At 36.6% G+C, this 12,936-nt stretch overlaps 1 protein-coding gene across 1 annotated transcript in view; it reads left to right on the top strand.

Annotated features, from left to right (window-relative positions):
- Positions 1 to 314: 314 nt before the first annotated feature.
- The window catches only part of LOC114659666 (FACT complex subunit SSRP1-like), a 67,581-nt gene continuing 54,959 nt past the window's right edge, over positions 315 to 12,936 (top strand). The window contains exons 1-5 of the mRNA XM_028812267.2: positions 315 to 533; positions 3,173 to 3,358; positions 4,246 to 4,351; positions 5,745 to 5,938; positions 10,287 to 10,517. Coding sequence (XP_028668100.1) covers positions 480 to 533; positions 3,173 to 3,358; positions 4,246 to 4,351; positions 5,745 to 5,938; positions 10,287 to 10,517 — 771 coding nt within the window. The 5' untranslated portion in view covers positions 315 to 479. The remainder of the gene's footprint in view (positions 534 to 3,172; positions 3,359 to 4,245; positions 4,352 to 5,744; positions 5,939 to 10,286; positions 10,518 to 12,936) is intronic.

The following is a 12,936-nucleotide window of genomic DNA, read 5'->3' as shown; positions in this document are numbered from 1 at the left end:
ATGCGAACGACTACACTTCGAACAAACATAATCAATAGTCTGTGCAGCGGTTTGAGCTGATTAACTAAACTCCCTATATCAAGTAATAACAGTAACACGATTCGTCATACTGTGAAAAATATTTAGAACACAAACATTATTTCATAGATAAGGGTTCACTTAAAAATGAGGACAGTTAAAATGTGGTATTTCCGATAAAGATCCCACTACGGAGGTGCACAGCATACGTCACCGCAGTTTTCATTTTCCCGCTTTCCGACTGCTTTGTCACGTGCTGCAGGCGAACACACAGTTTGACTTCTCGGTGGGTTTCCGGTTCCGTGCCGCTCACGCGGGAAAGGTGTCAGCTCTCCGGCGTGATACATGCTGTGTTTATTATTTGTTTGTAAAAGAAGAGTCGGCTGTGGATTAGTACAGAGTACTAAAAAAGAGAGTCAAAGTGCTAAGTGTTCTGCGCCGGCAGCCTTTGTGAGCCAGAAATGGGGGACACATTGGAGTTTAACGACATTTATCAAGAGGTGAAAGGCTCCTGGGTGAGTCCCCGCACTGCTGCTGTTCGAGGCCGAATCGCCGACTTTTTGTCAGGCTCGCAGTTACAGTGCCCGTGTTTTACAGTGTGAATGGCTCTACGTGGAAAAACAGGTTTATTGGTTTAATGTGACGTAAATAGAAAGCACGTGGATGGGGCCCGTGAGAGTACTGATGTAGAGGGAGTTTACAGTGGGGTCACTTGCGGGTTGCTGCGGTAACGAAGCATTTTGTAGGCAGAGTTCAGGGGGCTCAGTGTTAATACAGCGGTAGTGGCCGTTTGGATGGAGATCGTCGTAACATTGGAAAAGATGTGATGAGGTTATCTGTTACAGCTTGAGATACAGTGTTGGATTGTAAGAAGACAGGAGATGATTAAGGGAAAACAGCACTTATGCTGAGATTTGGAGATTTATCGGGCGCTTAATTAACATGGTAGAAGGCAGTGAGTGAGATACACATGGAGATCAGAACTGTGTTGGCAAGTTGGTAAAACTGTCAGATTTTCCCCCAGAAACGACGGAGATGTAATTGCCAGAGAGTACATTATTTATTTCGGCAGCATTTAAAAAAATCAATGCAATTGCTTATTTTGACGTTCAGGTATAACTATTTTTACGTTTAAAACGATGTGTTAACCAAACACAATTAGAAAACTAGGAATGTTATTCTTATTATTGCATGTTTACCCTAAGATGGTCTCAGTATGAAACCGGATCACATCACAGGGGTTAAGTCGGATGTAAACCTATGAGTACACCTTAAATGTTTTATTTGCATGTAAAGCGTTAGTAAGTATTGTATTATGTTCTTTAGTTAAGACCGCTCATTACTTGATTTTCTTCAAGTGTTTTGTAAAAGAGTATTTAAAAAGAGAGCAATATCCTTCTACCTGCCGTGTGTATGCAAATAATTAATGTCTACACTGCTGGATGTCTACACTGCTCTCCCCAGTCACCCTATATTGTCACATTTTGGTAGGAAGTGTGGTGCAGTGACTAAAGAATTGGATTTTATAACCGGACTCATTGTGTGACCCTGAACAATTAACCAAGCAGTGTTGTTTATTATTATTATTATTATTATTTGGCTGACACCTTTAGCCAAAATGATTTACAACGTTTGAGATACAATTAGTTACACTTCCTTAGTTTTTTTCAGTTCGAGCACAGGCAGGTGAATTTACTTGCTCATGGTTACACAATATCAAAAGCAAGATTTAAACCCACAGCCTCAGGTTTTGAATCAAAATCTTTAACCAGAATGCTACATTGCCTTCCAAAAAAAAGTTTATTATAGAGTTTCTTGCAGATTTATCCAGACCCTTGACTAATTCCCTAATTTTACTGAAGTTATTTATAACATCTATAGGACATACTGTATTAGATACGTATATGAAGAAGCTTACTAAGAAACAGTACTTGTAAGGTGCTCTTGGATGTTTGTGTTTTTTTTCTGTAAAAACATGCTTTATAAAATACAGACTTTTCAGTTTGCTGTAACTAAAATGATTGGAGTTTTTATCTCAAGGAGCATATAAAACATAATCTGAAATATTTTGTCAGAAATATTTTTTCCGAATTACACACACATCTGAGATGTGAACTTGGAAGAAAAAATAAGGTTGTTTCATTATTTTTCTACAAAGTTTGAGATACACTTGATATTTAACTTTTCCAGATGAGTGGCAGTAGTATAACTGGGCAAGCATAAATAATGGGTGAACAGAATAGACTATGGAATAAGGATGTAGGAATGTTTTGCAGAAGAAAAAAATCTTCAGATAGTCTTTACTCCTACTAGGCATCGACCTTTGCTCCTAAATTAGAAGTTGGTTACCTTTTGTTTTTAAGGTGCGGCATTGTAAAGGCAGGGTAAATTTTGAATTTCCTATGGAAGGTTTTAGTTTCTGACATACTATATAGCTCACAGTTAAACAAAATTGATTAGTGTTAGCATTATTAAGTAAATAATTTTTGTGTGTTGTCTGTGTTAGTCACTTCATATTCAGCCAAATTAAGAAATAAAAATTTTGGAAGCTGTAAAATATGCATCTCTCATCTAGTGTAACGTAAGTTCTGATGGTAAATAAGGACCGCTTCAGTGCAAGGAACAAAATAAATTGTTTCTTTTTAATTCAAATAAAATGACAAAATATTTCAAGTCTGGTGTCTCAAAGGGTAAGTAAAAATTGGATTTAGGTCAGTATGATAATTTAATTATGTGACATGGGAGAAAATTAAAGAAACCACAGTGCAAATGTAAAAATTAAATAAATGTCATACTTCAAAAGATATTCCCTTATATAGTGAGCATTATATTATTATATATTATATTACTTACCTAAAATCATACAGGTGATAATCTGTAGTTCTTTTGATGTATGGCTTAGAAAATGGATGTGAAGGCTTTTGCTGAGATATATAGATAGGTATAGATGAAGATATACTATAGATAGAATGATGTAGATTATATACAGATATATATATACATAATATATATGTGTGTGTGTGTGTGTGTATATATATATATATATATATATATATATATATATATATATATATATAATATTCTCTTTCATTTAAGTACTTTTTCTGAATGTTCTTCTTTTTATGAATGCCTTTCCCTGATTGTTTATTTACAGAACGATGGTCGTTTGAGACTCAGCAAGCAGGCTGTTGTGTTTAAGAGCAACAAGACTGGCAAAGTTGACAACATTCAGTCGGCTGATCTTTCTGAATGCCTTTGGCGCAGAGTAGCCCTCGGCTATGGGATCAGACTACAAACCAAGGCTGGTCATGTTTACAAATATGATGGCTTCAGGGAGGTGGTAAGTCTGTTTTATGTTCTTTGGAGCGGTTTTTCCGATCATATAGGTCAGGGGTGAGCAAAATCATTCCTGGAGGGCCGCAGTGGCTGCAGGTTTTTGTTCCAGCCCAGTTGCTTCTGTAACATTTCTGCTTCATTTTAGTTGTCTCGTCGTTACAATTTTGAGCCCTTATTGCTTATTTTAGTCTTAAACAGCTGTTTTCTTGGTTATTAATGGCTCCTTATTAGCAAAAAGATGCAAATGACAAAAGAAACTAGCATTTCTCCTTTTTGCTTGTTACCATTTACACCAGTGTGTATTTATTGTGCACTTTTGGGTTTAATTAAATATTTAGAAGGAAAGTGAAGAGAAAAAAGTGAAAGATTGAGTCTATTTTAGACTTCAAATCATTTGGATGATATCCTTGGAAAGGAAAAAAAATGTAGGATATGAGAATGGCCTGACATGGCAGAGTTAAAGCACCAACAAGCCATGAAATGTAATTATTGGCAAGGATTGTTTTCTAATTAAGCAACTGGGTTGGAGCAAAAACCTGCAGCCACTGCAGCCCTCCAGGACTGACTTTGCCCATCCCTGATATAGATCAGTAGCTGATAGACTTGTTAATTGTAGTTTTTTTTTTGTGTTATGGTAATGTTTTATTCAGAGAGGTATAGCATGTGTGTTTCAGATTCACAGCTTAGTTATTCACATGTTTTTGCAGTGTATAAATGGCTTTGAGACCTTCCCCTACAAGCATATTAACCTTGACTGTAATATGCTAAATAGTTTCATTTTTAGTTATAGCAAGTATATTTAAAAGAAATGTACTGGATAATATTATTTTAAAAATGATACATTTACAATGGTTTGTGAGTTTTTCCCTTAATGTAATTCTTTTTCTACAGGACTTTGAGAAGATGGCAGAGTATTTCAAGTCCAATTATCGGGTCACTCTTACTGAGAAGGACTTATGTGTCAAGGGTTGGAACTGGGGTACAGCACGTTTTGGAGGTAAAATGTTTGCACATATGTTCCTCCATACCCGACCAAAGACCTGCTAAACCAAACTGGGGTTTAATGTGCTTAAATAGTAAAAAGGAAGCCGAAAAAAGAATGGTTGATAAATAGAGTTATGTTTTAAGTAGGGTTGTGCCATTAACCAGTACAGTAAAGGTACTGAAAAGTCCAAATTTTAAAACAGTATGCTATTAACGTTTCAGGTTTTACTGCACTGGAAGTAAACTTTGGCTTTTCTCTCAATTACACCCTTCCCTCGATACTCGCTATTGCAGTTATGGAGAACGTCTGTCTCATAGACTTCACAAAACGAAAGTTGTATGCACCAATGCGATCGGAACTTCACGGGGGAAATGCCATCCCTTCATTCTTGAGCTTCTGTAAGAGCTAAATCTCCCCTTGGGACAAGTAATAATCTGTCCATCAATCATTACTTCTGAAAACTGTCTGCCTGTTCATAATTTGAATTGAATCTTTCTACCAGCTGTACTAATGCTTGTTCTACCATATTGTGTCTTTAGTTGTTTTTAACTTCATTGTACAATTTAGGCCGTTCTTTTATACATTTTAGCTTTTACCAACAACATGTTATCAAAAGTTTTTATTTACTGCTTATATTGAATCGGATTTTTTTTTTTTTTTTTGGTTAAATTCCTTATTGTACATCTATGAATGACACAATCTAAAAAAGGATTGGCTAGCTTGTAAAAATTAAGGATGCCCTGTGAGAGTGAAATATTTTACAGCTCCAAACAAGAAGATGTATCTAACTAGAGGTGGGACATTGATGACCAGCTTAATTGTTACTCTCTTTAGTTTCCATTTGTTTACATCTTGGCCCAGTCACAGTTTTTGTGGAGTGTAAATCTACCCATGTCAACATTTTTTTTTCTACTTTTGAATACTTTGGTTTTCCTCCAGTATCTTACAGGTATGCATATGAGAGTAGCTGCCAACTTCTAAACAGGCTTAATGATAGTGATTATGGGCGATTGTGTCATGAAATTGATTGATTGGTGATTAATTGGTTCCTGTTAGCTTGGTTTTGACTCTCCTGGACCCTGAATTACAGCTTTTTATGCCGCAGTAAATTGTTTTTACACACTATTCTCTTTATGACTAAATTTGGTGATTTCCACCTGAGTCTGGCATAAGTGTTGGACCTTTATCAGTTGTGAATTATTTAAAATTCACAATGATCAGTTAAGGACCATGCTGAAACAAAGAAAATAAGGGTATACAGTAAATCAGATGTGACTTGATTGCTTAAATGTAGTTAGTTTGGGCTGCTTTCAGCTGTTTAAAGTACTTACCAGTATGAAACATCTTATGTGATTGCTCTCACATTTAGAAGTATTAATTTTTTATGATTGATTTGCTGTTTTAGGACAACTTCTGTCTTTTGATATAAATGACCAGCCAGCCTTTGAAGTACCCCTTACAAATGTCTCTCAGTGCACTACTGGAAAGAATGAAGTAACGCTGGAATTCCATCAGACTGATGATACAGAGGTCTCCCTGATGGAGGTTCGCTTCTATGTACCACCGTCTTCAACGGATGACGGCATAGACCCAGTGGAGGTAAGTGCTGGGTGTAATTGTTTCATATGGTTTGTTTAGGAGATGCCAAAACATTTTTTTCAGCAGTTTTATCTTAAAATTTTTCTTTTATTATGTTTTTTGTATTAATAGTGGGTTTATGAGTTAACTTTAATAACTCTATGAACTGCTTGTTCCCTAAATGCAAGCAAGATTGCAAAACAGAATCAATTATATAAACTGTACTTAACGAAAAGGATGATTCCTCAATAGTTCATCCACTCACTTGGAGTTATATATGCAGTCATATGAAAAAGTTTGGGAACCCCTCTTAATTCTTTGGATTTTTGTTCATCATTGGCTGAGCTTTCAAAGTAGCAACTTCCTTTTAATATATGACATGCCTTGTCGAAACAGTAGAATTTCAGCAGTGACATTAAGTTTATTGGATTAACACAAAATATGCAATATGCATCATAATAAAATTAGACAGGTGAATGCATTCAAATCGGTTCCATGCATTCAAATCAGCACAATTACAAGGGGCCCCACATTTTTGCACAGCCAGTTTTTCACATTTGATTTTATTTCATACAACTAAATACTGCTTCACTAAAAATCTTTGTTTGGAAAACACCCCAGTACTCGGATGTTCCTAGGAAATGAAAGACATACCACTGTTATCTTTTTGTTGAAAGGAGAGTCAATTAATAATGCAGGCTGAGAGGGGTTTCCAAACTTTTTCATATGACTGTAATTCTCGTCTTTTCATGCAAGTCAAACAGCAGAGAAACAGCAGTTATCTAGATGGTATATAGCCTATTAGTAATTGCTTTATTTAAATGTCTTAAGCCTCCCATATTTGCATTTTTAATCATCATTCAGAAATAGTAAAAGTAACCTTCAAAGGCATGGTTTATTTTCATGGTCATGGGATATCCAGATTTTTTCTTGAACAACATGCCTTTTGAAAACATGGAGATATAAGATGTTGTCTGCCTTGTTTATAATAGCAGGTGAAGGCACAGCAGCAATGACTGATTCTGCACCTGCTAGAGGTTACCAAAGGAGAAAGATACAAGTAAACCATGGAAGAAACATGTAGTTAAGAAATGTGATGGACATTAAACATACAATGATTAATTTTCTTTATTGCCCCTATCCTTGTCTGTACTCCACAAATCAGAAGTTTAATTTTACTTTATTTGGATTGACATTCACCAAAAAATCAAGGATTTTACTAGCCTACAATAAACTAAGGTGAGGGGAGACATAAATATTGTGGGCAGTTTTGTTGCTAAAAAGTAAACATAAGGAGCATAAAATAATATAAATGTAATAAACTATTGACCTAGAAAGCAGAGAAGGTCAATTGTGAGACACAATATGCCTAAAAGAAGGGTACGTTACCAGAGTAATGTTGCTAAGGAACATTATTCTTTTTCCTTTTGATGTTTACAAAAATTTCACATGAAGTCATGGTATTTCTAAGCTTCTTGTTTCTTTGAAAGTTTACCATTTTGAGTATATGCAGTTCTCTGCTCTACATTCATTACTAATTACTCAAATTATTAAGCTTACTAGCCAACCCGCGGCGTATGCCGCATAATAACGCAGCTTTTTTAATGATTTTTAAGCAGAGGGAAAAAATGAACATTTGCAAAATCCGTAATTTAATAAACCACCAAGAAAAGTAACATTGCAACAATGCACGCTACGAACCAACATACAATCATCGTTCAGTACGCACTGCCTGCTCATGTGCCCGCCCCCATCTCCTCACCTGAGTCACTTTCGTCTGTGCACCTCTGAGCCACGTTGTCTTTTCATTGTTCATTGCAAGCGGATGACCCGCACTTACTGAGTATTCCTTGTTCGTGGGGAACAATTGCAAGCTCCATTCCCTATCACGAATGGTGTTCAACGGCTTACCCACGCCTGTTGTTGCTGGGTAGACACACGTTGATCCATTCAGTGTAGTACACGTGCAGTACTGGACATCCAAGGGCATCACAGACCTGTTAATGCTCAATCTCACGTGGCTGAAAGCCACTTGACTGCTTGGGGATCGCGTAACTATTTAGCAGTAGGGAGTCTCATTCGTTTTCAGAATTAACCAGACTAATCGCTCTACCAACTAAGTACGGCCATGCAACACCACGCACAGAATCGAGAAAGAGCTATCAATCTGTCAATCTTCTTTGTGTCCGGGCAGAGTGAGGTTTCCCGTTTGAGTCAAATTAAGCAAAATTTGTGTGTGGTGAGTTGTTGCGTCTGAGTGCATGAGCTGGCACTGTGAATGCCTTGAGAGCGTGGGTGGACGCGTGCTGGGGAATAATGAGTATCTATATATCTTCTTAGATATAGACAGCGTCTGATAGTTGTGATGGTTTTACGCTCCAGTACATTGCGGTGAATGCTGGTAACAGTCAGGCGGGCAGGCGTTCTCGTCCCATGCTCTTAGAGTTGGTGGGCATGTCTCTGTATCGGTTCGAGTTGTTGGGCGGTGCTCTGTCGTTTGTATGCCATGGTCGTACATCTTGGTGGATTATATATAGAAATGCAGCCGAAACCGAAAAGAATAATTAAAAGTCAACGTGGCTCAGTGGTGCATGTGTACTGTAGCAGAGACGAAAGTGAGTTGGTGAGTTGTTGCGTCCGGGCACATGAGCAGGCACTGTGAATGCCTTGAGAGCGTGGGTGGACGTGTGCTCGAGTTGGTGGGCTGGGCTTTGTTAGTTGACTGACATGGCTTTTTTTTGCGTATCCCATGGTTGTCTTCCGGCAGTGTGAATACCCCGAGAGACAGTGTGTCCTTGTTCGGTGAGTTGTTGCAGTTTGTGAGTTAAAAGCTGCGATGGTTTTACACGCTGGAAACAGTCAGTCGGGCATGCGGGCGGGCACGCGTTCTCGTCCCATGGTCTTAGAGTTGGTGGGCGTGGCTCTGTTGTCGGCGGGCGTGGCTCTGTGAGTTGTCAGCGTATCCCATCGTCTTAGCTTTGGTGGGCGGGTCTCTGTGAGTTGGCGGGCGTGGCTATATCGTGCATATCCCATGGTTGTCTTGCCTGTTCTGTCGGCTTAGTGAATTATATATATCGATGCTACACTTAGGCAAGGCTTGATAATGAGGTTTATAGGGGTCATGGAAAATTGAAGAAACGTAGTATAATAATGTGCAAAGTTAGTAATCCACAGTTAGGTAAAATAGTAAAACCTTGTGTTGCAAGAAAAAAAAATACTGGAAAAGAAATAACTGAAGAACTTCTCATAGTTAAAATAGTCTCGACAGATTAAAACGGCAGCACCCTCTTTCATCATTCATTATAGCAGAATCCAACGACAACATGTTATGACGTTGTGTTGACCACACATAAACACACCTATCTTTTTCAAACTTTGATTTTCTTGTTATACAGCTAGTAAATGTTTGCTTTATTACAAACTAGCATACTGAAATAACCATTTATTAAATCGGGCTTAATACAATAGTAAAGTCTGTATGTTTTGATCATATTGTGCATTTAAGAACCTTTGTTTACCTAACATCCTGCTTTCTTTGTACACCTTGTTGCCTTTGTTCACCGGACATTCTAGCCCTTACGACCCTCTTTTTGGTTTTTCTTGTATAATTTCTTTGTCGGCCATTCCAGCTTTGTTGTGGACAGCTGACGGCGTGATGGATGGACATATGCCACATGGCTGATTATCTCATGCTAGCCGCTTGCCTTTGTTCACTGGATATTCCCGTCCTGTTGTGGATGTCATACGACATTATCCCTAGTTAAGGGCATGAACACTGGATGGACGGACATCCTGTCACTTTGTATACATAGAGAGAGATGCTGTAATATTAAAACTACATTATGCTATAATTATAAAATTAAGTTTACAAACAAAGAAAATGTGATATTTGAAAGTATAGCATGCCTGTATGTATCTTTTTACATATTTACTCTAATCTATACTTTTGTTTAATGCTGAAGGAAAGAGAAAAGAACGCAAACAAATGTATCCCAGGTTTTGCTGTAGTTAGAATGTAAAAGGTGGTATTAGTTGATTCAAAAAGTATTCAAACCCCTTCACTTTTTTCACATTTTGATATGTTGCAACCTTGTGCTAAAATAATGTATTTTTTCCCCCACGTCAAGTAACGTTCAATGACTACAGAAAGAAGACTCTAGAATATAATCTCTGTGCTTTAGTTATGTAAAGGGTCTAAATACTTATGTTAGTTATGTTTCAGTTTATTTTTAATTTAAAAATTTCACATTTGGAAACACTTTCACTGACATAAGACACATTTTTAGCAACAGCTACCTTATATTGCTATTATTTGCTCGATGGAAGTTGTACTGTAAAATAACCTCTTATCTTATCCTACCTCTAACAGGCATTTGCACAGAATGTTCTCTCCAAAGCTGATGTTATTCAGGCCACCGGTGATGCTGTATGCATCTTCCGAGAACTGCAGTGCCTCACTCCGAGAGGACGCTATGATATTCGAATCTATCCTACTTTTCTCCACCTACATGGGAAGACATTTGATTATAAGATCCCATACACCACTGTACTTCGGCTATTTTTGCTCCCACATAAGGATCAACGGCAGATGTTCTTTGTTGTAAGTATAAGGCCTGTTTGTGCTGCATCATCATACTGTAAGAATCAAACACAAACAAGTACTCCTTATTTGCTTTCCTTTATGACAACTCTGGAATGCTTTTTAATCTTTTGAAAATTTATTACTGTGCAGTCGAGACAACCTTGTGACTTTTACTTGCTGTGAGTAGTTTCTGATGAGCTCTTCTTCCTGATTGATCATTGTACCATGTTGCACAGTATTTTTATTTCTTAAAAAAATTCCTTAGATTACTAATGCATCTTTTAACACGTCTGACATACACAATGTCTTTGAAAGTGGTAAACAGCTATTAAGTGGTGTAAATTTAAACAGTATAGTAAAGCAAAAATGAATTAGATAGAATCTGGCTAAGACCAAAGTCTTAATCAACAATTGCCTTTAATATTCTTAGATGCACAGAGAATGCTAATATATTTTATAGAGCTCTAGTAATACGTCAAATAAAGTAATGTACAGAAGGAAGTTGGTATCAATGAACTAACATTCACTGAATGGCAGTGTAGCATAAAGCTGCTGTTTCCATGTTTATCTTGTTTTATGCAAAAAGGTGTCTCTTGTATCCCTTTACTACTTCCACTTCAAACTGTACACACTGGCATTTGAAATGGTGCTGGGCATACTAAGTTTTTATTTTCTTATTGTAATTTTCAGAATCTGAACATGCCATATATTTCTTCTAATTGGGATAATGTATTATTTGTTTTAAGTAGAAGTTGAAGCCCTTTTTAGTTCTACCCAAATGTATGAAAGTATAATCTTCTTAGAGTCAATTGAGATTGATGAAAAAGCATCATTAATCTATCACTACTGCTGCATATTGTTTGGAAAATTCAGTCAGTATGTACATAAATACAAAAAAATATACACTGTACTTTGCGGTTTCCTATTCTAGATTAAGACCAGCCAAAAAGGGCAGCTACTATACTTCACGAACAGAATGCGATTATGGGAATAGTTTCTGCAACATTTCTAAAGAGGTTGATATATGTTTTAAATTATACATCATCAAAGCAGGCATGGGTACATTTTTTGTGATCATATTACACATTTGTTATTTGATAATTAGTTCTTCTTTACTTTTTGTTCAGTCAAAGCCAAATAGCTAGTGGGCTTATTACCATGATATACCAAAATGCCTGGCTGTTAACCAACATCAGAGGGTCTGAACATTACCGTCTTGAAAGTTCAATTTTTCTTTTTATGCACATGTGCAGCTTAAATTAAGCAAGCAAAGGTCAAAGTCATTTATCTGTAAAGGAGTTACCTAACCACTCTGATCTGTTTTCACTATTTTGTGGTATTAACATGATGTTAGCTGAGAAACAGGCCATCCTTCCATGCCTACCATTATTATTATTATTATTATTATTTTTATTTATATATTTTTTGCAAATCACAAATAAATAATAGTATTTTTTCCACAAAGACAGATTGAGAAATGTTAAAAATTAAACCGTTAAGACAAATAATACCTGACCTTCTTGGAGTTCTAACCAGCTCAATACAATGCATTGTTATGTGCGATCACACCATCTCTATCACATTATCATGTTTTGAACTTTTCGTCCCTGGCTACTTGCATTGTTACAATTGATTTCTACTGTCTAGATTGTATTCAATTGTATAATTATAGTGGGCCTGCATATTCATTTCTTTTGTGTCCTATATATGTGTTTTACAAGTCCTATTGTTAAATGAGCTTTCTCAGTTTATTGGACATACCTTGTTAGAAGGAGCCTTCTGCTGAAGTGTCTTTCATGTTGTAGAATGCAGCATTTTGTTAAAAAGTTGTTTTTTTTCCTGTTAAATTTTTTTAAAGATTCTTCTTGCATACATTGTTTTGTTTTACAGTGTAAATCTAAAGACTGCATTAAATAATATTTTTGTTCTTTGATTGTTTAAAATCCATAAAATCTTTTACCCTTACATTTGCTACATACTGTTTCCAATAACTTTAAAAGCTGTGATATCCATCACTTAATAAACCAGTATGTTCTAATAACTGACATTTCGTGATATGGTGTGTTACATGATGATGCAGTGCTTTGGTGATGGCTTAGCTTCCTTTTTCTCGCCCTCTAGGGTAATTCCTTTGCTGATGGCATTTCCAGATACTTGGCAATGGCTGTAGCTCTGCTCTCATTGGAGCAGTGTTTCTTTGATATTGCCAGACTGTTTAAGTGAATGCTGCAAGTAATTGATTTTTGAATTGTTCAGTCATTTCCCTCCTTTGACATTGTGTTTTTGTCACTTCTTGTAACCTTTATTATCTCAAAAGGTTTATTTTGTCCTTAGTATTTGATTCTCGCTCACTTCTGTACCCACCCATGCTTGTTCCAAATGTGATTGCTCATTCAGCTGCCATAGGTTCTCACTAATAGGTGACATTTTTGGCTTA

This window comes from Erpetoichthys calabaricus, chromosome 10 (genome assembly GCF_900747795.2).
Source record: "Erpetoichthys calabaricus chromosome 10, fErpCal1.3, whole genome shotgun sequence".
NCBI lineage: Eukaryota > Metazoa > Chordata > Cladistia > Polypteriformes > Polypteridae > Erpetoichthys > Erpetoichthys calabaricus.
Note: the sequence above shows the minus strand (reverse complement) of the source record. Positions and strands in the feature narration are given on the sequence as shown.